General features: G+C 40.7%; 1 protein-coding gene across 6 annotated transcripts in view; it reads left to right on the plus strand.

Annotated features, from left to right (window-relative positions):
• The window catches only part of sh2b3 (SH2B adaptor protein 3), a 59,005-nt gene extending 38,487 nt beyond the window's left edge, over window positions 1-20,518 (plus strand). For 4 of the 6 annotated variants that reach the window (XM_040051092.1, XM_040051089.1, XM_040051093.1 and 1 more), the window contains exons 3-8: window positions 12,182-12,283; window positions 13,243-13,331; window positions 17,333-17,430; window positions 17,922-18,136; window positions 18,371-18,548; window positions 18,836-20,518. In XM_040051092.1, the coding sequence (XP_039907026.1) occupies window positions 12,182-12,283; window positions 13,243-13,331; window positions 17,333-17,430; window positions 17,922-18,136; window positions 18,371-18,548; window positions 18,836-19,218 (1,065 nt within the window). In that variant the 3' untranslated portion in view covers window positions 19,219-20,518. The other 2 variants (XM_040051094.1, XM_040051095.1) reach the window with 2 other exon arrangements.
• Window positions 20,519-21,094: the final 576 nt, after the last annotated feature.

Genomic DNA, 21,094 nt, shown 5'->3' on the forward strand with positions numbered 1-21,094 from the left:
AGGGCAATGACCTGGTAACAACTATTCACAGACATTTGTCTTTCCATTGAGAGTCTGGAAAAATATATTTCTATAGTTTATAGTTATTTTAAATACAGTTTTTGGGGGGCAAAAGGAAGATTAGTGGTTTGGTTTCCAGCTCTTCCATTCTTTGTGTCTAAGCGAACCCCAAACTTCCCTTGAGTGAGTGTGAGTGATGGATAAAAGCTCTTATCGCCTGTAGAATAAAGTGCTGTGTAAATCTGTGTGTATGTGTGTTTGGGTGAGTGTGGCTTTTAGTGTGAAAGCACTTGAAGTGGTTAAAAAAAGAAACAAAACAAAAGCGGTATATAAATATTGATCAATTTGCCATTTACCATAGTGACAGTAAAGAAATGGCTTTAAATAAGAAAGGGGATAAACAGATTGGGATTTCTGTGACCCTGCTATATATCCCAGATTATAAGCAAGCCGTTCACACAAGTTTACACTGTAGGTTTTAGTGGAAAACCTGCAGAGATGATATTTATTCAGCTTAGTTTCACTTCATATTTTTTTCCATGATTATCCGTCAGTAGCTGCCCTGTGTTTAAGAACCACTCGTCGGCCCACTGAGACACCCCGAAAGTGGTGTCGCTGCCATGCATTTCTATTTAGGGTCATGAAGCCACTTTTGCCCTTTGGTTATCAGTGCTGTGCAGGTCAGTTCGTGGTGCTTCAAGCTTAAAAAAGGATGATTCATTTCCAAAGCAAGATGTATTTCCAAAAACTTCTGTGCCGCAAAGTATTTCACAGACCTCTCTGTCAGATGTTATTATTGGGAGTTTGTCTTTGGTCGAAAACAGTGCACGTTTTCGGTAGAAGAAAGATCCAATGAAAACTCTCAGTGGGTCTGAGGATTATCTTGAGTAACTGATACGTGATTTCTGTTTCAGTTGAGGTTTTAAAAAGTTGTGTTTTTTGTCAGAAGCACAAGAAAATGAAATGCCATATCCCTCTGCTGTGTTTCAGCGATGACAGAAGTCTCACTGGTGAATATCTCACATTTAAAGTGCTGCTGAGGGGTTTAAAAAATGGAGAAATCGGGAAAATGCTTCTCTGTGATTTGCATAAACACTGGCAGAATGAAGGCACATTATACAGCTATGCATGACCTATAACTGACAAACAGTTACTCAGAAGTGTTGACTTGTTTATATCATGTTATAGTATATTCTCGTGGCTCAAAGGCTTTAGGTTTTTTAAGCCTGTGTGTAAAAATGCATGTTGATGAGTTATGTTGTAACTCTCTGACTTTTCAAGCTCGCTGTCACAGGAGTCGTGTTTTCACAAACTCAGAAAGATGTTCCTCCTTTCTTCTTTTTTTCTGCTCTGTCAGACTTACTAATTGGTCTTTACTCGTGTGCAAAACCGCAGCTAATTCATTTACGAGGAACTGCCCTAGGTTCTGTGAATCTTTAGTGCGCTGTCTTAACTTCTTCATATTTGCTTATATATCAGTATTTCTGAGAACTAAGCAAGGAGGGCAGCGCACAGTGAAGTGACACATTTATTCATTACAGAAGGCTACGTCTCTGACAGCTTCTGACAGGTTTCCAAGAACACAGTCATCACATCAGTGTTGGTAACCCCACAAGTAGTGCTAAGTGTGTGTGCGTTTCCCACATCCTCCATGATGCCACAGATAGAGCTGATAGTGAATGTGATCAGCTCTAGTGATCTCCTGCTGCATGAACTCCACCTATATGCACAGCTAGTCTGCGCAGAGGTGACTGTACCGAGTTATTCTCAGTGACGTGAATGTTTTTAAAGCTAAACTAAAGTAAACTAAACTTCAATGTCTGTAGTGATGATTAATTTTAAAGTTGCATTTTTAGCACAGCTGCTTTAAAAAAAGGTTGCACAAATCTCAAAATGCTACTGCTGCCAGAGTTAAGTTCAAACATGATTCAGTTTGCATGAATGTTTTATTTTGTGATTACAGCTGCTCTCCGTCTATGTAATCCTCAGCAGGGACCTAAAGTTCTTATCGTGTTTTGGATCTGTCTTCTTTGCAAGCTAAAAGAGACCTCGTCAAAGAAAAAAGCTGGAGTTAGCTGGGGTTTAGAAAGTCTATTTCTGTCCCACCAGCTATGGAGGGCAAACTCAGGAGTGTTTATCTGCATGACACACGCAACAGGTGCTAGAATCAAGCAGCAGAGTGGAAAAACAATGCCAGCTGCAGCTGTATGTGTTCATAAAGTCGTTAAAAAGGGAACAATTTTTTCTGTACAAACATACCAGGAATTTGTGTACGGTAGCCAAGATTCAGGCGGCGCAGTAAGCTATTCATCTTAGATTATAAACACAATCCTGTAACATAAAATGTCCACTAAAAAACATGCAGACAGGCACAAAGAGGAAGATTAAAGCTGGCCATTTTCTGTAGCTAATATCAACAGACCAAAGCCAGAGTTAGTCTGTCTGCCCCAGTCTGCACAAAAGCATTTCTCATATGAAGTATTTGTGTTGTCATTAAATGTCAACCATGCAAATGAACACATGACATCTGTGTAGCTTCCTGAAATTACTAAAATAAACATTGCTTGCATGTAGTTGACATTTCTAGTTATATCACAGATGCGCACATCTTTTCTCTCGTAGTTTAAAGCTAACATAGTAGTTTTGTACTGTTTTCTTAAAGAAGGCCTGGATTCAGACGCTCAGTAGGTAGTGCAGGTAGTCTCTCTTTAAGCCGGGTTTCTGCTGATTGGCTGACCCTCGCAAACAGAAGATTGAGTAGTAGCTGGGCGGGGCTTCTATGCCCACGGAGATAACTGTATCAGGGATAGTCCCTGTCCCATCTGGCTCACAGGGGTTACTTTTATATAGGTTGACCTCATTCTCTGAAACGTGGGTCATTATAAACATTAACTTTAATATGTCAGAACATTAGGAACAGCAAAATCATTTCTTTTTAATGTAAAAAAAATCACAACCAATTAGGTTTGGAAAGTTAGTTTGGATTTGTTTTGAATGCTTTTTATGGAAAAATATAATATCATTAGAAGGAAACTTGGCTGGTGTAGTTTCTTGGTATATTTTGGAACAATAACATTCTGTTGCACAGAAGAATGGATCAGGTTTTGGATATAGGTCTCTGCTTGTTTAGTAAGATTATTTTACTGCGCTGTGTGAGTCCTTTTAAATGGAATATCAAAGACAAGAAAAGCACAAAACAAATCGTCAGTGATCCCGATGTCAAACCGGGGGAAGTACAGGCCGATGTGTTGGTTACTGTGATTGAGGTCATGACCTCCCATGCTTGAAGAGGGTCTGATGGGTCGTGCTCTAACCATTTAAGCTGTGTGTGTGTGTGTGTGTGTGTGTGTGTGTGTGTGTGTGTGTGTGTGTGTGTGTGTGTGTGTGTGTGTGTGTAGGATAACTGTGCACATACAGTTTGCAGAATCTCTCCAGAGACCAGTTTGGTAACCCTGCAGAGTCTAAAGTCAGTGCAGCACACACACACACACACAATGCATGCACCCCAGACAGCGTTGGCTACGGTGACCCTCGGAGGGATAGAGGAATGTTGAGTGTCAGTCAGTTGCTGTGCCGACGGCCTTGAGAAAGGGACCCTGGGAAGATTGTTTTGGACTCCAAACATCCTGTGTGTCACCCGTGTGTGTGGGTGTGTGCGCACAGACTGTAGATCTGTTTGTGTGGGTGAGAGGTTGCATGGTTGCATCTGTTGTCGTGTCTCTGTTTGTTTGTGCGCTACTTTCACCAACTGTTTACACCTGCTGCCATGTGTGTAAACCAAGGTGAAAGAAGAGTCATTACAATGTCTGAAAATTACTTTGTCTTTGATTTTTTTTTTTTTTTAATTTTTTAAAGAAAAGTTATTTTAATAGTAATTTATGATTGTATGGTGAAAATAATTCTTTTGGTACTTTAATGATGATATAAAAGTTTAAAAAGCAGCTCACACGTTATTAAAGCATCTGTGTTTGTACAAATATGACCTGTAGGATTTGGATTAAATACATAAAATAACCTATTTTAAAAAGTAATGCAAAAAGTACAAATATAATGAAAAATATAATAAAGGAGAGATTTTCTGTGGGGTTGCTGTAGCTCAGGGTAGAGCAGCTTATCTACTGATTGGAAGGTAGGCTCCCCCTAGTCTGCATCCCAAACATCCTTGGGCCAGATATTAACCCCAAGTTGCTCTCTGATGCATCCATCGGTATGAATGTGTGTGAATGGTAGTTAGTAAGCACTTAAAAGCATAGAAGACAGTGCTTGTGTGATTGGGGGAATGTGGCATGTTGTATACGGCGCTTTGAGTACTCCGGGAGAGTAGAAAAGTACTATATAAGAATCAGTCCATTTACCATTTAACTGCTAAAGATGCTGAGTAAGAACTGAAAAAATACTTATCTTCAATCAAAAATCGTTCCAAAAGACTTTCATTACAGTCCATTGATATTTGGGTTTTATGGGGGGGGGGGGCTGATGTAACCTATACAAGGCAGTTATTACAAACTCAAGTTCATTTCTAGGAATTTGCAGCCCAGGATGTAGGCTGTATTGTCACTGCTGCATATCAGTGTTTCATATTTGTCATATCTGTGTGACTGTACGTATGTTTGAAGTTGAAACATAGTAGTGAAAGTTGACTCAAAGTGAAAATTTGTGGTGTTGTATTATTACTGGCACTGATCACCATCAGCTTAATATTTCATAGTTGACATTCTCGTCCCAGAAAAACTGTATTATGAAAGGATTTACTTTAAATTGTCCTGCCATAATTACTTTGATTATCAGATAAACTGTAATTTATTTAGTTAAAAAATCAAAATGATGGATAAAACATGACTCAGAGAATGTCTTTACACAGTCATATTCAATTTACGGTAATAAAAAGTGCCCCCCAAAAAACAATCCTGCTGCTGGACTTGATTAAATTTGACATTTTGGTTCAATAAAAGTCATAATCTCGTATGTTCTTTCATCAACATCTGGATTTTAAACAGAAACGTATAACTTTTAGCCAAGTGTCGTTCACGTGGGGATGTCAAAGCTTCAAAAGACAGTTTTGGTGGGTTTAATCCGTAAATAATGTCTAATATATTTCAATAAAAGATAAATGATAACAGTAACGAGCCCGAACAAGCTGACACTGACAAAGTGTCACTGATAATGTTGAACGTTGTGAAATAAGATGATTTCCGGCCTCATTAAAAAGGGAAGTTTAATTCTGAGCTAAATTAGAATTAAGCTCAGATAGCATCACAGAGGCGTGTGATTGGTCCCAAATTCGATCACCACCATGACAACAGCGCATGCAGCTTTGCGAGCACTCAGCAGCATGTAGCCGCCCTTTAACGCGGGCCAGAGGATCCACGCAACCAGTCCGGTATCAGTGTATATATGTTGTGTTTTACTGGTAAAACTTGAGCTTCTTTCTCTTGACTGTTTAAACCACCCACAATCAGACTGGATGCATCAATAATTTACAGAAAGTTGTCCTAAATAATTGCTAAAACAGTGAAAGTGGCAGTGTGCTGCAGCCTTGCGTTCTTCCGCAGTTGCAGGGTGAGGAACAGGCCATAGCCTCAAGGACTGCTGGCAAAACAATGCAGCAAGCTGTCGAGACAAAGAGGAGCAGTAATTTAAGACATAAATGAAAAGCTTTCCCGTGGGCGCTATTGTATATTTACGCTTTCAATGTACTCAGTCTCTAGGGTTACTTGCGTCTGGATGTGGAGGAGGTCGATGCCAGGCAGTAGTTGGTACAAGCATAGCTTTTGTGTGTTGATGTCTCTCTAGTAATGAATCAAGCTGTGTAGTTGCTCGCAGACCTCACAGACGGGGTTTGAAGTTTTTGTCTGGGAGAGGGAGAAAACAGCAGAAGTGAGAATGTGCTGCTGTGACTCACATTTAAAGCCCCGGTCGTGGACAATGCTAAACCGACATTTTTAATGCTTTTTATTTGGTGCAAAACGAATTCAAACATATCAGGGACAGTAAATAGCTGTTACTGCATTCTCTGTTAATTATTATAACATGTCACGAATCATGTCACAAAGTTGTGCAAAAGGACCCCACTCCTCTCACATCACACTGTAGTGCTGCTTGTGTTTTTAGGTGTTTTTTGCATCACTTCGCCATCACTTTGCATGTCTTTATGGACATTGCACTTTAAAAAAAAATCTTTTCCATCATCAGACAGTAGTTTCAGAACAGAGCATTGTCAGGGCTACATAGCTTCAGGGGCTGTTTCCTACTTGTACTCACACCAACGTTAAGTCGACATAGTAACCAGCTGGCAGTGTGCTGAGCAGCAGCTACAAAAGAGCACTATGTGTGTTTTTTTTGTTGTTGTTGGGGTTTTTTAATGGTATCATATAGAGCAGCGGTGTTAAACATAAGGCTCGGGGGCCAGAATCGGCCCCACTGGACTGCTCTGGAAAAAAGGAGTGCATAGATTTTAGTTTTAACTATATTTTCATAACTTTTACAATTTTTCTATTGATAAAGATCCCTAATTACACCAAAGCAATTAAGTAATGGATAAACAGTTAAATGATAACTTTTCAGCATTTACTGTATTAATTTGTGGGGGTTTTTTACTGTGGGTTTACAGGACAGTCTGGCCAACTTTACACAGTTATAATTTTTTTGATGGTCCGGCCCCTTTGATCATAATAGTCAGTACTTTGTTTTAATGCTGTTGTTGCACATGTGGTTAATAAAGCCAGGCCCATTTTTAGACCTAATTCTTGCTAACATGGCTGTTGCTTATGGGGGTATTTTTAAAAATCCTGATGACACAACTTCATATATTTACATCTACATCAGTCATTGTACATGTAGGTCAGTTGTGCTAGACATAGGCAGTACCTGTCTGAACATAGGTACCACCCAAAAAACCAAAACTTGCTTCTGTGATGCTGGTTCCTGCAGTGTAAAGATACAAAACATGGTAGTCTTGTTTAAAAAGTTATAGGAACAATAAAAACGTTTTTTATGGGTAGAAAGCTGCTATTTTTAGTCCGTTTGTATCCCTTACATGATCATTGTGCATCTTTTTGGGCAGGCTACTGTTTCCTCATCTTCTCAACACTAATGTGTTCCATAAGTTACAAAATAAAGATAATTTTATATTCATAGAGAACTGAAACTAGAGTTTGAGACCATAAACTCATGAGGAAAGTATTTAAAAAGGTCACAAATCGATACTTTATGTTGTGAACTTCTTTTTTTGTTTCTTCGATCCTGCTGGAAGTTAGAAAGATCGCAGTGTTGAATCTCTTCCTCATAGCATCTGTGGCTGTGGTTGTCTTTTATATACGGTTTATGACACTAACAAGACTGCTGTGTTCTTTCCTTTGACTCTGCCGAGGGAGGGGCGGGGGTCACCACGGGTGAGCAGAAAGAAAAAGAGACCTAGACCTCTGCACTTCTTTGAGAGCTTTAAAACATTAACACTCACGCAGTTCGTAAATGCTCTGACTGTTTTCCCACATTACTCACCGGTTCTGTTGGAGATGGGTCCAGATTTAAAAATGAAAGAAAAACAGCAAAGACTGAGCCGTGTGTGTGTGTGTGTGCGCGTGTGCGTGCGTACACTCTCCAGGGAGTATTACAAGCTGCAGCAGTTTGCAGTAATAGGAAATGCGCTGAGAGCTTGAACTTGCTCCCTCGATGAAGTTGATTCACAGAAATCAGGCCTGTTACGTTGTTGCTCAACCAGTCAGACATCTGCTGAATGTTTTTTCTTCTTCTGTTTTTTTTTCCCCTCCACAGACACACATGGTTCCTCAAAGATGCTCCTAGTCAGGCTCTCATTCATATTCACACAATAAATTCTTCTCAATGAGTCACTCTCTGCTCGAATGTTCACCAACACACACACCCAGAGTGAGAGTGACTGATAGCATTAGTTGTTGCACATCCGGTGCAGTTTTAACTTGCATTTGTAAATTAGTCTGCAGCTGCAGTTAATCTGCCTGTTGCTTTCTTGATTAACTGCATGCCGTGTTAAATGATTAAAAAAAAAAACAACGTACAAATGTCTCTCTTCTTCTTTTTTGGGGCTGCAGATGCTCAGACTCTAGTGCAAAGCTCAAATATAATCTCTTTTTAGATAATTTTAAGTAGAAAGAAGCTGACAAAATGATAAAGAGATATTTTATTCTTCCTTTGATGAGCTGATGATATTCGAGCCACCGATTTATCACGCATCCCTGCTTCCGCACGATGCATGAGGTGGCGTAAAAGAGGCTGAGGTTGAGTCAAACAGAAAAACAAACAGAAATGTGGCACATAGATCAGATTTCAGATCGATCAAAGAAGGGGTATCGGAGGGGTCACATGTAGGTACGCACTCCCAGATAATCATCACCTGAATCCTCTGAGCTTTACAGTAAGTTTCACCTCATTGCTTGGCTGCCCAGGCTCAAGCTTTACTGTTGTGGTTCATTATCGAGGTGAGCTCTACAAATCCCCCTGCTCAGTGCTCAGCACCGAGACAGTCAGCGACTCACCGATCCACACTGAAGTATTTAGCAACTAAAAAGCCAGATATTTCCCTCGGGAGTTGGTAGAGACCAAAAGCAGAGCTAAGACAGAGTGAATATTGAATTCAGCAAGACTTGAAATGAGCCATGATGTTGGCTCTGTGGCTGCCAGATGTGTTGGTAGCAACTGACCTATAAGGTGATGTTTAAAACTTGTGTTCACTGCCCCCAAGTGGCCAAAGAAAAGCAGGATTATTCAGTGCACAGTTTTGTCACCTCTTATTTTTAAATTAATTATCCATGTTTTAAACTTTGATTAATATTAGCTTTCAAACTCAGCTTCCAATTTGTTATCAGACAACATGATTATTTTCATACGAATCTTGTAAAAAAAAAACATTTTTTTGCATTGTTGTTTTTCTCTTAGACTGTATATTTATGTCATCTTTCTGGCTTTATCTCAATCTTTCTACAGGGGAAATTATTAGAAAGCCTGAAACTTGTAACGCTGATGTAAATTTCTGTGAACATACTCGACTGAAATACAGCTGCGGCAGCAATTTGGTGCGAGCTCCCTTTAATCGGTTCCTCTTGCACTGACTCAGGTTCTCTAAATGAGTCACATCCTTGACCTGTCTGCGTCATTGTGCTTTTTAGTGATAATATTAGACACTGTGGTTGAAACTCATAGCATTAAGGGTTGTGAGGGAGAAAGGTAACTATTCTTTTGATGAGTGCGCTCCTGTGTTGTTTTATGCGTGTGCAAAGGATTAACATATGCATTCCTCGGGCTCATGCACTGTCACATGCGCTCAAACTCATGCGGTGCACAAAGCAGTGGAATTTGTCCTCCCTGCACTTTCTTTTGCCCTCCGTTCCTCCCTCTTACCCACCCGATGCCGTGTCTTTTACTGTCTCGTCTGTTTCCTTTCGCTGCTTCTGCTCTCTCACGGTGCTGATTTAGTTAGCTTCCATTATTGTGCAAGTCTGTTTAATTACACAGTTTCACTTCGCGGGCAATTTGATGCTCTTCGTCTGGCTGGTGATGTGCTTTTCACAGGAACTGAACAGATCATGTGAAGAAATGCTTCACAGCATGGACTACACCGGAGTTCACTTAGTTGTGACGCATTTATTAAGGCACTTGCAGCACTAACTGCTGCACTTCGGAGATCCACTTCGTCTTGCAGTTCGACAGCATGGCTGACAAAGAAAACAAGCAGATACAAATCACCATTTCTGGTCAAAACTTTAAGACAAAAAGCTGAATTTAATGCACAGATGCAGACAGTCATGCAGTCTGGAAACCCACAGGCTAACTTCTCGCATTGGCTATGAACACAGATTAATTTGATAAAGATAAATTGATGTCAGTGCTTTTGAGATTACATTTCTGCATGTGCACTGTTTACCTTCATGCAACCAATGCTCCCTTAAATATGTTTGCTTAGTATTTAAATGCACTGGCATTTATATAGCAGTATTTACCACTCAAAGCACCTGCAAGCCACATTTAGCCATTCAGTGCTTTCTTTTGTACACTTCACACACCTTATCTAGTTCTCATACCTGAAAAATTTGGAATCATCAGTAAAGCCAACATGTATGTCTTCTGAGCCGAAGGCCGAAGAAGAACATGCAAACTCCACACAGAAATATAACTTGGATCGTTGCAGAAATCTTGTCCCTTACATGAGACAAATTCAACAATTTAGGATTTGCGTTTTGAAACGTTCGTCAAACACAGCTGGGTGTGACAGATGTTAGCTTGGACTGAAGGGAGTTTGCGGGCCACATTTTTTAATAATTGTCAGATAAATCGATAAGGTAAAGAGTCACGAGTTGTCGCTATAGCTTGTGATTACGTTCACTCTTAAATTCTGCTCTTTATCTCCAATTTTGGATTATTGTGAAAATAATCAGAAGTTCAATCCAGAACTTTGCTTTTCTCATATTCTGTTCTGTATGACCAAGTTTGCACTCGAACACATGCAGTAACAGAAACTAGTGATGAGAGCCGTGTTCTTCTTCATGACGCCTGACTACTAAATGTCAAGGTTTGACAGGATTTGACATTTCCAGTTGTCAAACATGAAAATACTGTATGCAGCTGACACGCTGTAGTTTTTAAACTTTTCATAGTAGCTGCTGATGTTCTTGTCTTCTCTCAGTTGTCACTCAGCCTTCGTTTCAGCAGTGACTTCTGACCCAGACATGCCGCGGGCACTTTACACATGGCTGACTGAGTCATTCGTCCATGCATGTGTGTTTGTTTATGCCGTTGGCTCTGTTACCACTCGTTTGGATGTGGGGGTTCGGAGGCTCTTCAGAGCTGTTTTAGTGGATTTTTTGTGTGTGTATCCGTTCAGCATTCTTTAAAAATAGATTTTTTCCCCCCAAAAATGTGTCTTCGTGGATTGTTTTAAAAAATAAAAACTAAAGCGAGGTCCAGTGCAAACTGCTCCAGGTAAAGTATGTCACAAGTCAGCAACAGCTGTGTGGAGTCATATGAGAGCAGCCTGGGATGGAGTATTTTTGCTTTCAAGATCCTTTCGCATCATCATCCTTTTGTCCAGCTGGCTTCAGGTTCACCTGACTGGGAGGGGATTTTGAGAAGTTTAAAATATGTGTATTTTTTAATAATAATAATAATAATAATACATTTTATTTGAGGGCGCCTTTCAGAAACCCAAGGTCACCTTACAAAAAACACAATTAATAAAAGGAACAGTAGTCATAAAATACATAAAATAAGTTAAAATTTTAGTATATTGAAGCCTGGATCCTTTCTGGTTTTGTTGGTGGTTAATAAACTCGCAGTGTCATAAGTTCATGCTGAGGGCCTCGGGTCAAACAGCCACCAGAAAGCCCCTCATATCTCATTTAGGTTTCTTCAAACACAGCCAGCCTTCAAGCCCCGCTGCGGGAGCTTGCGTCACGCTCGTTTCTGTCCCGTGGTATTTTTAGCCTAATTGGTCAACATTAAAATAAAGCTACAGAGGTGATCGCACAAGTGCAAACTGCCTCTAATCAAAATAGAAAAAGGCCCCAGTGCACAAGCGAGTCCTTACTTGGCAGCCTTCTTAAATGTTACCCATGAGAGCCAGATTGAGCTGAGTAGTACACAGTGTTGCATGACATCCTTTTTTGGGGGGCAATTTCCTGTTTGGAACAGTCTCTACTTCTCAGAAAAGGAAAACCAAATGAGTAACAAATCTACACAGACCATGAAAGTTTGACCACTGCACGCTTTAAGCTAAGTTAAAGAAGACGTTTGCGTGGAAAAAATGTTTTCATTTTGTTTAAAAGACGATGATGTTTTTCTTATAATACTTGAGTGTTGAAATGTGATGTATGTCACCGACACATCATCTGCTATGCAAAAACAATGGAGGTGAAAGGATTTTCTTTGAAAAACCAGGCTTCCTCGTACACTACCTGCAGCAACCCTGACCTGTTTCTTTCAAAGAATTTGGCACATGCTCATATCTGATGACTCATTTTGCACTTTTGATACTTGCACAAGCCCATTTAAAAATGTGTTAAAGATTATCAGGCCAGCTTATGAGGAAGGTTGACGGCGTGCATACAATTGTGAAACCCTTTTTCTTTCCGTTTCTTTCCCTTTTATGTTTTCATCAGAGGAATTACTCTCATGTATCAGACACTAATTATGTACTCACTGTGTGTTTCAGGCCTCCAGTCCCAAGCTGACGACTCACTGCTCAGATATCCAAGAGGTCCGGCGTTGCAACCGGCTGGAGATGCCTGACAACTTTAACACGTTTGTTCTAAAGGTTTGTACACGATTACAGCTAAATGGAAAAATGATGCTTCCTAAGAGAAGCTGTAGTTTGGGACTCTGACCGCTGAGTTGTTTATATCCACATTGCTTAGATCTTCACCGTTCAGCCAGAACAGGATAAACACTGTCATTTCAAAACTCACAAAGTGGACTGACAAAGTAGATGTTGCTGGTTTGAAGTGAAACGATATTCCACCATAAAGTCTCTGTTTTTTTACCCACCAGCTGCTCAGCTCTCCATCAAACATAAACCCACTCAAACAGACAGCGGTGTTGCTGCACTCCAGCCGTTTTTTTTTTTTTTTATATCTGCAGCGATATTTGAATGGCATTTTGTTTGTTTATCGAGCACATTCGTGCACAGCAGAGGATTACAGCCTTTGTTCACAGCGAAGAAGCAAACTACAAAGTTTTCACAACCACAGGAGCGAGTATTTGATAGCGGTTTTGCACATCAGTGGTGAAAAGTGTTAACTTTCACTGTTGTCTTCTTTTTTAGTAAATTTAACAAAAAGCTCACATGCCTTTGTTTTTTATTTCAAAAGTTCTGCTTCACCCAGAGGCTCTTGATATTGATAGTATCTCTCCTTACCATGGAAATGCTTTCCTGTAGCAGGTGCAGGCAGCTTTTCTTTGTTTTTAATCGGAGCACAGTAAGCACACCTTCCCTCGAGCTATTTGCCTTTTTAACGGTAAACCTTTTGGAATTTAACAGAACATTTTGTTATGAGGGTTTTTTTTCTTCTTTGTACTTATTAAATTGCGGTGGTTACATTAGTATGCAGTGTTTTATTGCCCTGTGCATTCCTTCCTGTTACACTATTAATTCTGTTGTAGTGAAAATAAACGAAAAAGCTCTAAGTAAGTGCAGAGGTTCAGGGCATTTTATGCATTTGCATCATGTCCATTTTGTGTAGCCTGTTTTTTTTTTAAGCATCTTTATCTCTGCAGGTTAATCGAGGTAGCCTGATATTTGAGACGGACAACGAGCAGCAGGTCAGCTCCTGGACCACAGAGCTAAAAGAGTGCATCAGCAGCAGGTGAGAGATGTGTAAACACAAAACAAGGACAGATGTTTGTGTGATCTGCCTTACACGTGTCTCATTTCTTTACCCGTTCGTTGTTTTTATGAGTGTAAATTGACTGAAGATCGAATCAAAAACTAAATATCACACAAGAGACTCAAAGTATATTCAGTCAAGCTCTGTAACGTCACAGAGGAGTAGCGACAGGTCTGCAACCCCCTGGTAACCTAGAGAAAACTTTGTTTATGGTTTAAAGTGTAGAAGATTACATTCATCAATCACATTAGTTATATAGTGCAGAACGAGCATTTTTATTCTCAGCTTGCTGTGGGTACTTCCTTGCTGTACTTTCACTTCTGAGTGGAAAGTGGAGACACACTGACATGCCAGTTTTGGCCAATCTCAGCTTTGTTGACTGATATCAGTACATTGGTAGTGTTAGGTAGCATTTTTAAAATGATATTTTTAAAAAGTCAAAAAATCTTACCTGCCAAATTGTTATTTTAAACACGAGCGTCAGCCCAGAAATTCACATCGCGAGAGGAAATATTTAACACTTGGCTGTTTTTAGTGTTTGTGGGTGTGTTGGATGTTTACTTGTCCTGAGGTATGTGTTTGCAAAAGGAAGTGAGAATAAATGTTGATGTATGTGCATATGTAGACAAACAGGTGTGTGTGTGTGCGGCCTCGAGTGTATTTATCTTTTCTTGAACTGCACAGTTTGTATTCGCTCTGGTTTGTCCGTACAGCTTTGTGCTGGTTTCAACTTTACTGCATTTGAAGTATTCCTCCTAACTGATCAGTCAACAGCACCATTAGTCAACTTAGTGCTCACTGCACACCTTTGAGAGGTAACGTATGATGTTTAGAGGGAACGTGTAGCAGTAAATGTAGCTTTTCAAAGGTTAAAGTAGGAGACGGCTTTAAGAGCCCTGAAGGCCCCGTTATTAAGATCTTTCATGTGGTCCTTCATTTCCTATCAGTTCTCTACTTTGCACAGAAAGAATGAAAGAAGAAAGAAAGAAATTTCTTTGAATTTTAAAGAAATGGGAAAAGTAAGAAGAGTAGAAGTCATGCAAGAAGACAGAATTATCAGTCATCTTCTAAAAGGAGATGCAGACCGCACTGTTGAAGCTACTTCTGTTAAGCAGTAATCAGTGCAAACTGTACTCACAGGAATACCCAATCCTGGAATAAAACTTACAGGTTTTCTGTTTCTTGTTATAAAGACAATCTCTGTCTATTTGTGTGTGTCAGTGTGCGTTTCTCTGAAAGGAAGTGTGGGGGAGGTCTGAGAATCTCGGGGCATTTCTCGTTTCTGCAGATATCTGGAAGTGCACACACTCTAAAAACAAACAAACAATGAACTTAGAAAAAGAACTGGCGTTAAATTTGAATAAATGTCTTAAAGTAAGTACATGTTAGATTCTTCAAGGCTTTGTTTAGAGCCGCAGCTGGCCTGCATGTTGCATTAATTGAATGGAAGCAGCCCACAAATGCGTTGGAGCTGGAAGATGTTCAGATGAAAGAAGGGCTGTTTGGAAACAATCATATGATTCTGGATCAACTTTTGCTGCAGTGTTGCGTTAAAAATAAAATAAAGGACGTACAGAAATAACAGTCCAGTGTTGTAAAATCAAGTGTGTAATACTTTGCATCTGATAATCCTTTGAATGCATTATCTGGACCTTTGAAAACAGCTTGTTTTTGTCTAAATTCTCACTAATATCATCTAAAAGCTGGTTTAGTTTTTGTAACTTCACCAAGCAACACTTGGATCATCGTGACTCTGCAGTGCTGTTCAGACACGCCTCAAATGTAAATATTAATTTTTACAATTACACTTAAGCTTTACTTTCACGGTCCAGATACCAAATCTAACAAAGCATTGTTTCTTATGTGAAGCAGAGTCATTCTTAATCCTATTAACAGCATCCATACTTTTCCTATCAGTACAACTCACAATGTCTACTGTGGAAAAGGCTTGTTGTCCAAAAGTCCGTGGTTTTATTTGTGCGATTCATCATGCAGAGACTACAGAGGACCTCAAAAGGCACACAACACTTGGTGAGACATCAGGGAAGCAGTGTGAGGGAAATAAACTCGCATTTTTCTTCAGATGTGGTCAGATGTGGTAGGTGTAGCGTGCTTTAAGTGTGCTGAGGGCTAAATTCTATTCCTTGAAGATTTGCTGACTGTGTGAAATGATGTCCATACTCAGGGAAAAAATGATTGTCACAAAGATAGAAGAACAAGAATGAACACACACACATACACAGTGAGAAGTAAAGTCTTCCTGTTATTCATTGCTCTGCAAACTCAAGTCAGCATTTAAGCAGGATTTTACTCCAACTTCCTTCTTTAACCTTCCCGTTCTCATCTGTCGGGAAGCGGCACACACAAGCGGCCCAGATATACCACTTGTGTGTGTGTGTGTGTGTATGAGAGAGAGAGAGAGAGAGCAGTGAAACAGAAGAAATGTAAGTTCAGATCTCAACTGGACTCACTTCCCGTCTGTGGCTTTGTTTGCCTTCAGCCTGCAGACTCACCTCACCAGCACATCCTTGTGAGGACCCTCAGTAGTGTAATGCATTTCCTAGCCTGCTGGTAAGCAGATAGAAGTCTGTAGGCAATGTTTGGCCTTCTGTCAAAAATATTAGGCCCCGCTTTTTCATTATTTTATTTTGTAAAAAGCTCAACTTTCAGTTTTTATACTGTGCGTCTAACTGTTTGCATAATGTCCCAGAAATTCAACAGTAGTTGCAAATGTAGAAGTTGGTTGCCTGATATTGTGCAACTCTTTAACCAGTTTGTGTAGTACACTGTGTCTTGACGCGTACTCAAATACATCTGCTGATTCGGAGTGTTAAACATTAAAGCTGCAGACAGCTTACAGTTTTTAGATTATGTCATCTTGGCTGTTGAGCTGTGATATGCAAACTGCATTGAAGTCGTTCTGGGGGTCCATTCTAACAACATGGAGCCACGCCAGTGACATTTTTGATATGTTGTAGATTAGTTTGAAGCTGACACAGTGTCTAAGCTCACAACTCAGTGTTACGTTCGAGTCCACAGCTGTAAAGTCCTGAAGGGCTTTCAGTGTAGCACTTCACTTTATAAAAGCCCCACCAGTGAAATGGGGAGACCGCAGCTTACATATTGAGGTTTGATGACGATGCAGGTCAAGTGAATAAGGTCGCAGTCACACACTCCTAGAGATCGATCTGTGAACATCTGCCAACCACTGCTTGTTAGGGAAAAATGAGTATTTCCCAACCAGTTGCGAGTTGCTGTTGCAGGTTCACCTTCAAATTAAGAGCTGCACCTTTTGGTGGCTCCAGTGCTGATTGCACAACTTTTACTTTGAAGGAGAACCTTCTCATTTTTGTTATGCATTGCACTTTTTCAAGTTCTACTACAGCTGACTTAGTACTTAGTGAATTTTTGCGGGCAAACATGAAAAGCTACAGACAGCCACGGCAATCCGCCAGCAGCCAAAGCAGACACTAGAGCCAGAAACCTCCAGGAAACACTGCCAACCAGTCGGGGAATACACATTTTTCCATAGCAACATGTGATTATATCGCATCCATTATGACAAACAGCTGTTTGGTTACAAGAGAAATATCAAAAAACAAATGACAATTTGCAAAACAATTTGCATCTCAGTCACAAATATAGAGTAATATTATAGAAGTATAGTATTAAATTAGCTATTTTTAATAGCTAGCAAGTAAAGGCTAAGACTACCAAAGAGGGTTCAAATAATCCCTTTTGTGACAAGTAAATAAATCAAAGACCAGACTAAATTCTCACAAAGACATCTGTGCAGTAACAATGAAGCGTCTTAGCAGCTTTTCATCACCGTGGTTATGTACACCCAGGGCTGAATCCGTGTTATTGGAACTGTGGTCCAACCTAAATGTGACTAAGGCGTGGTGAAATAATCCCAAGCAAAGTCTACAGAGAGAATAACATTCGTGTGTGTATAATCTGAGTCTGCTCTTGTCTTTCAGGTCAGTCAGCGTGGATCTGGAGCCCCTCCCTTCCCCGCCTGACACTTCTGCCCCAGCCAATCACAGAGGGAGCTCAGAGCCAGAAAGTCAGAGTCAGCGTGAGTACTGGGATGAGGGGACGTTACCTCGGCGACACATCCTCTGATAATCAGAGTGTTGCTGTGTATTTTAGTTCAAAACTGTTATTTTTTTTTATTTCTGAGGTTTTGTTTTATCCTGTTCGTTCACACGTGGGTACCCAGAGATAAAGTAACAGCACGAGAGGAAGTGCAAACATTTAGTTTATTTCTGTTTTGCTCTCCTTTAGCTCTGCTTTTAGTCTCTACAACAACATACTCCTGTTCGTCCGCTATAAGCGCTCCTCTGTCTTAAACTGGGTGGTCACCGGGTTTCTGGTGTGTTTTTAGAGCTTATTTGCTCTCTTCAGCAGCTCAAAGATAAAAACAGACAAGCAGGATGGCTGAACACTGAACCAGTGTTTCACAGTGAACACTGAACCATTACAGTTTACACAGTATTGATTATTTCAGCCAGTTTTGCACATTCGGACAGAAACAAACAAGTTCGCCGTCTTTGTTCATCCCTACAGCTCCTGTCACCTTCACCCTGCCAGAGCAGGTAATCCAGAAGACAGATCACTTCCTGTTCTCCTACCCCTGGTTCCACGGACCCATCTCTCGCGTCAAGGCGGCCCACCTGGTTCAGAGCTCCGGGCCAGAGGGACACGGGGTGTTTCTGGTCCGACAGAGTGAGACACGCAGGGGCGACTACGTCCTCACCTTCAACTACCAGGGAAAAGCAAAGGTACGGATCAGTATGTGGGTACAGTTGTGGTTGCAGTTGAGGATTGTCTTTTGAAACCCAAATTGTTTTGTTTTTTTCCATCTGGAAACGTGAAAATTGTGCAGACACAGGAAGCATTACACAAGCATAGATAAACAAGTGTGCACACTGAGCACTGTGGTTAGGAAAAGAATTCACTTCAGCCAACGTGAAACGTCTGTTTCCTCATCTTTTTTCCCTCTTTCCTCTCTGCAGCACCTGCGCCTCTCTTTGACAGAATGGGGTCAGTGCAGGGTGCAGCACCTGCGCTTCCCATCTGTTATGGACATGCTCAGTCATTTCAGACTCTTCCCTATCCCACTGGAGTGTGGAGCCGCCGGTGCTGTCACTCTGTCCCGCTTCGTAGTGGCGGGTTCCACCCCGCCTTCACAGGGTGAGACTCGTGGATTTGGACCTCATTCAAATAATAATGTGTACCAACGGTGTTATCACTGAATTAGTAGTGTGATGCACACACGTTTAAAGGCAGTACACCCGTACTTATACAAATTAAAGGAGCAGCTTCTCCAGTAGTTTGTGGTTGTGCTCCACTGCAGTTTGTAGTACCTCCGCGAATCAGTGCACATCTGAAATTCAGACTGAATAAAGAGGTTTTTAGTTTTTATATAATCAACTTCTACAGCTCATGTTTGCTGATTTATTTCCTCTTGTTTCCCTCAGGTCAGCTCTCAGGCGCTTTCCTCGTCCCGTTCTCCCTCCATCGCTGGAGCTCTGAGCCCAGCTTGGCTCACTGCAGCCTGGCTCGCAGCTCCAGCCAGCCCCCTTCCTCCTGCTCCACCAACACCACGGCCAGCACCAGCTTTTCCACTTCAAGCTCCTTTTCCCAGTCTGGAATCCATTCTTTTACCCGCACCGGCATGGTCCCCGAGCCCACGCTGTCAGCCCCGCCTCCACTCCGTCGGAGCGAGTCGGTAGGAAGGAGGAACCTGCTACGCCACCCCAGCACCCACGCTCCCATCATCCCTCAGCGGGACTCAGACTATGAGCTGGAACCTGACCGCGGTCGCAAGCGGGCAATAGACAACCAGTACATGTTGCTCTGACCCCGCTGAGTCAAACACCTGCAACACCTCTGAACGACAGCAGACACCTGTGAAGCTGACACACTCAGACACACACAAACACACTTGTGTTTGCTTGTCGCTCCCTCCCACAGGTATATAACCTGATTGCATCAGACTCATGAACTTGAGTGAAGAAGTCTTTGTCTGGTGAATGCATACCACTGTGTATGTGGAAACACACACAAACACTCACTTTGTGCGTGTGTGTGTTTACCAGTGTCAGACCCTCACATCCTCCACCCAGACTGTCCACAGTGAATGTATTTTCGGAGCTTTATAACAGTGCTGATTATTAATGTTGAGGTTCTCTGTGAGAGTGGGAGAGTCAAATGACTATTGACCTAAAGCCCAGGCAGAAAATAGTTTTCTATATTTCTATTCTGGTCATTTTTATAGAGGTGCACTTGTTTTCATTTCTTTGGCACTTAACCAGAACTGATGGGAAGGCACTCCCTGCAAAATTGGTTAATTTAAAATATTTAAAAGACATTTACTCTCCACACAAAGTTTCCAGTGTGGAGCAAACTCTCACCTTTCTTTCTTTTTTTTGTACACAGACAAAGAGCGCTCATTTTAGAGCATTATTACATTAGATATTCTCCCACTTGTGCTTTATTATGTATTGAAGTATATCTTCAGTGCACTTTGAAAGCAATGTGTATTTTTTCTATGCACAGATACTTTTGTAGAAAAATAATAATGATTTTTATTTTTTTTTTACAGTCAAAAAGGGGAAACTTTTGTTACATTTTGCTAAAAATGGATTGAGCACCGCTTCCACTCCTTCAAACTTACAGAGAAGAACGGATTCAGAATCAGATTTTTATCACCGCTCTTTAATTTTTACCCTAAATCTAAGTTTGAGTTGTGCATCTGGATGTGACCGTTTATGCGAGAATAAAGCAAGTGTGTGGTGTTATGTTGAATTTTGATCACCTAAGGCAGTTATACTCAACTTATGGGTAGGTCAGGGTCACTTTGAGTGTCAGCTGGAATATCTGCCCTTTCAGATTTACTAAATAAAAAGGACAGACGAGGTTCCGGCTCTTTAATTGTTCCCAAAGCAGCTGCAGCTACAATCCAGCTGCTGAATGCTGTAAAAGATATTATTTACTTGTAATATAGTCAGGTATTTTAAAAATAAACTATTTTACAGGAGAGTAAATTATTACTGTTAAGTTTATCTGACAAATATTAATGTCGTGGCACCAATCATTTTTCAAAGGGACACCAGGTCAAAGCAAGTTGAGTATCTCTGATGCAAGGTACAAGAAAACAACAACAAAGCACCACAGAAATCATTTCTGCCACAAAATCAGAGAAGCTGGAGTGATAGAGTAACAAGAGAATTTTAATATGTTGCCATCCTGCAGCCGTGAACGGTGGGTTTAGATGGTCTGTGGATATTATTACAAGCACTTTTTAAGAGTTTGAAGTTTCAACTGAATGAACGACAGAAAATTGTACTTCTGCTCTGGTTTATATGCTATAAGATGTGACGTGTAAACGTTTTCCTCCATTGTCACAGGTTTACAGGTCGCAGGCATTTAAGAGCCCATAAAACAACCTTTAGCAGCAATAACTCTGCGTGATTGTTTGCTGGATCAGTTTCTCTCACAGTTGAGGAGCAATTTTTATCCCACTCTTCTTTTGCGGCCATTCATTGTGCACACCTCCCATATGGAAAAGATATATATAAATCTTATAAAGTGTGAAACTTGTATGAAAAGCATACAAGAGTGAAAACAGATATAAGATCCCTTGAAAAATTATATAATGAAACTTGTATGTTTTGGATACTTACTAAAACAATATATGAAAGAAATAAGAAAGTGGCCACTTTCATGAGTAAATC

Source organism: Simochromis diagramma, unplaced genomic scaffold (assembly GCF_900408965.1).
Source record: "Simochromis diagramma unplaced genomic scaffold, fSimDia1.1 OVJJ01000131.1, whole genome shotgun sequence".
Classification (NCBI taxonomy): Eukaryota; Metazoa; Chordata; class Actinopteri; order Cichliformes; family Cichlidae; genus Simochromis; species Simochromis diagramma.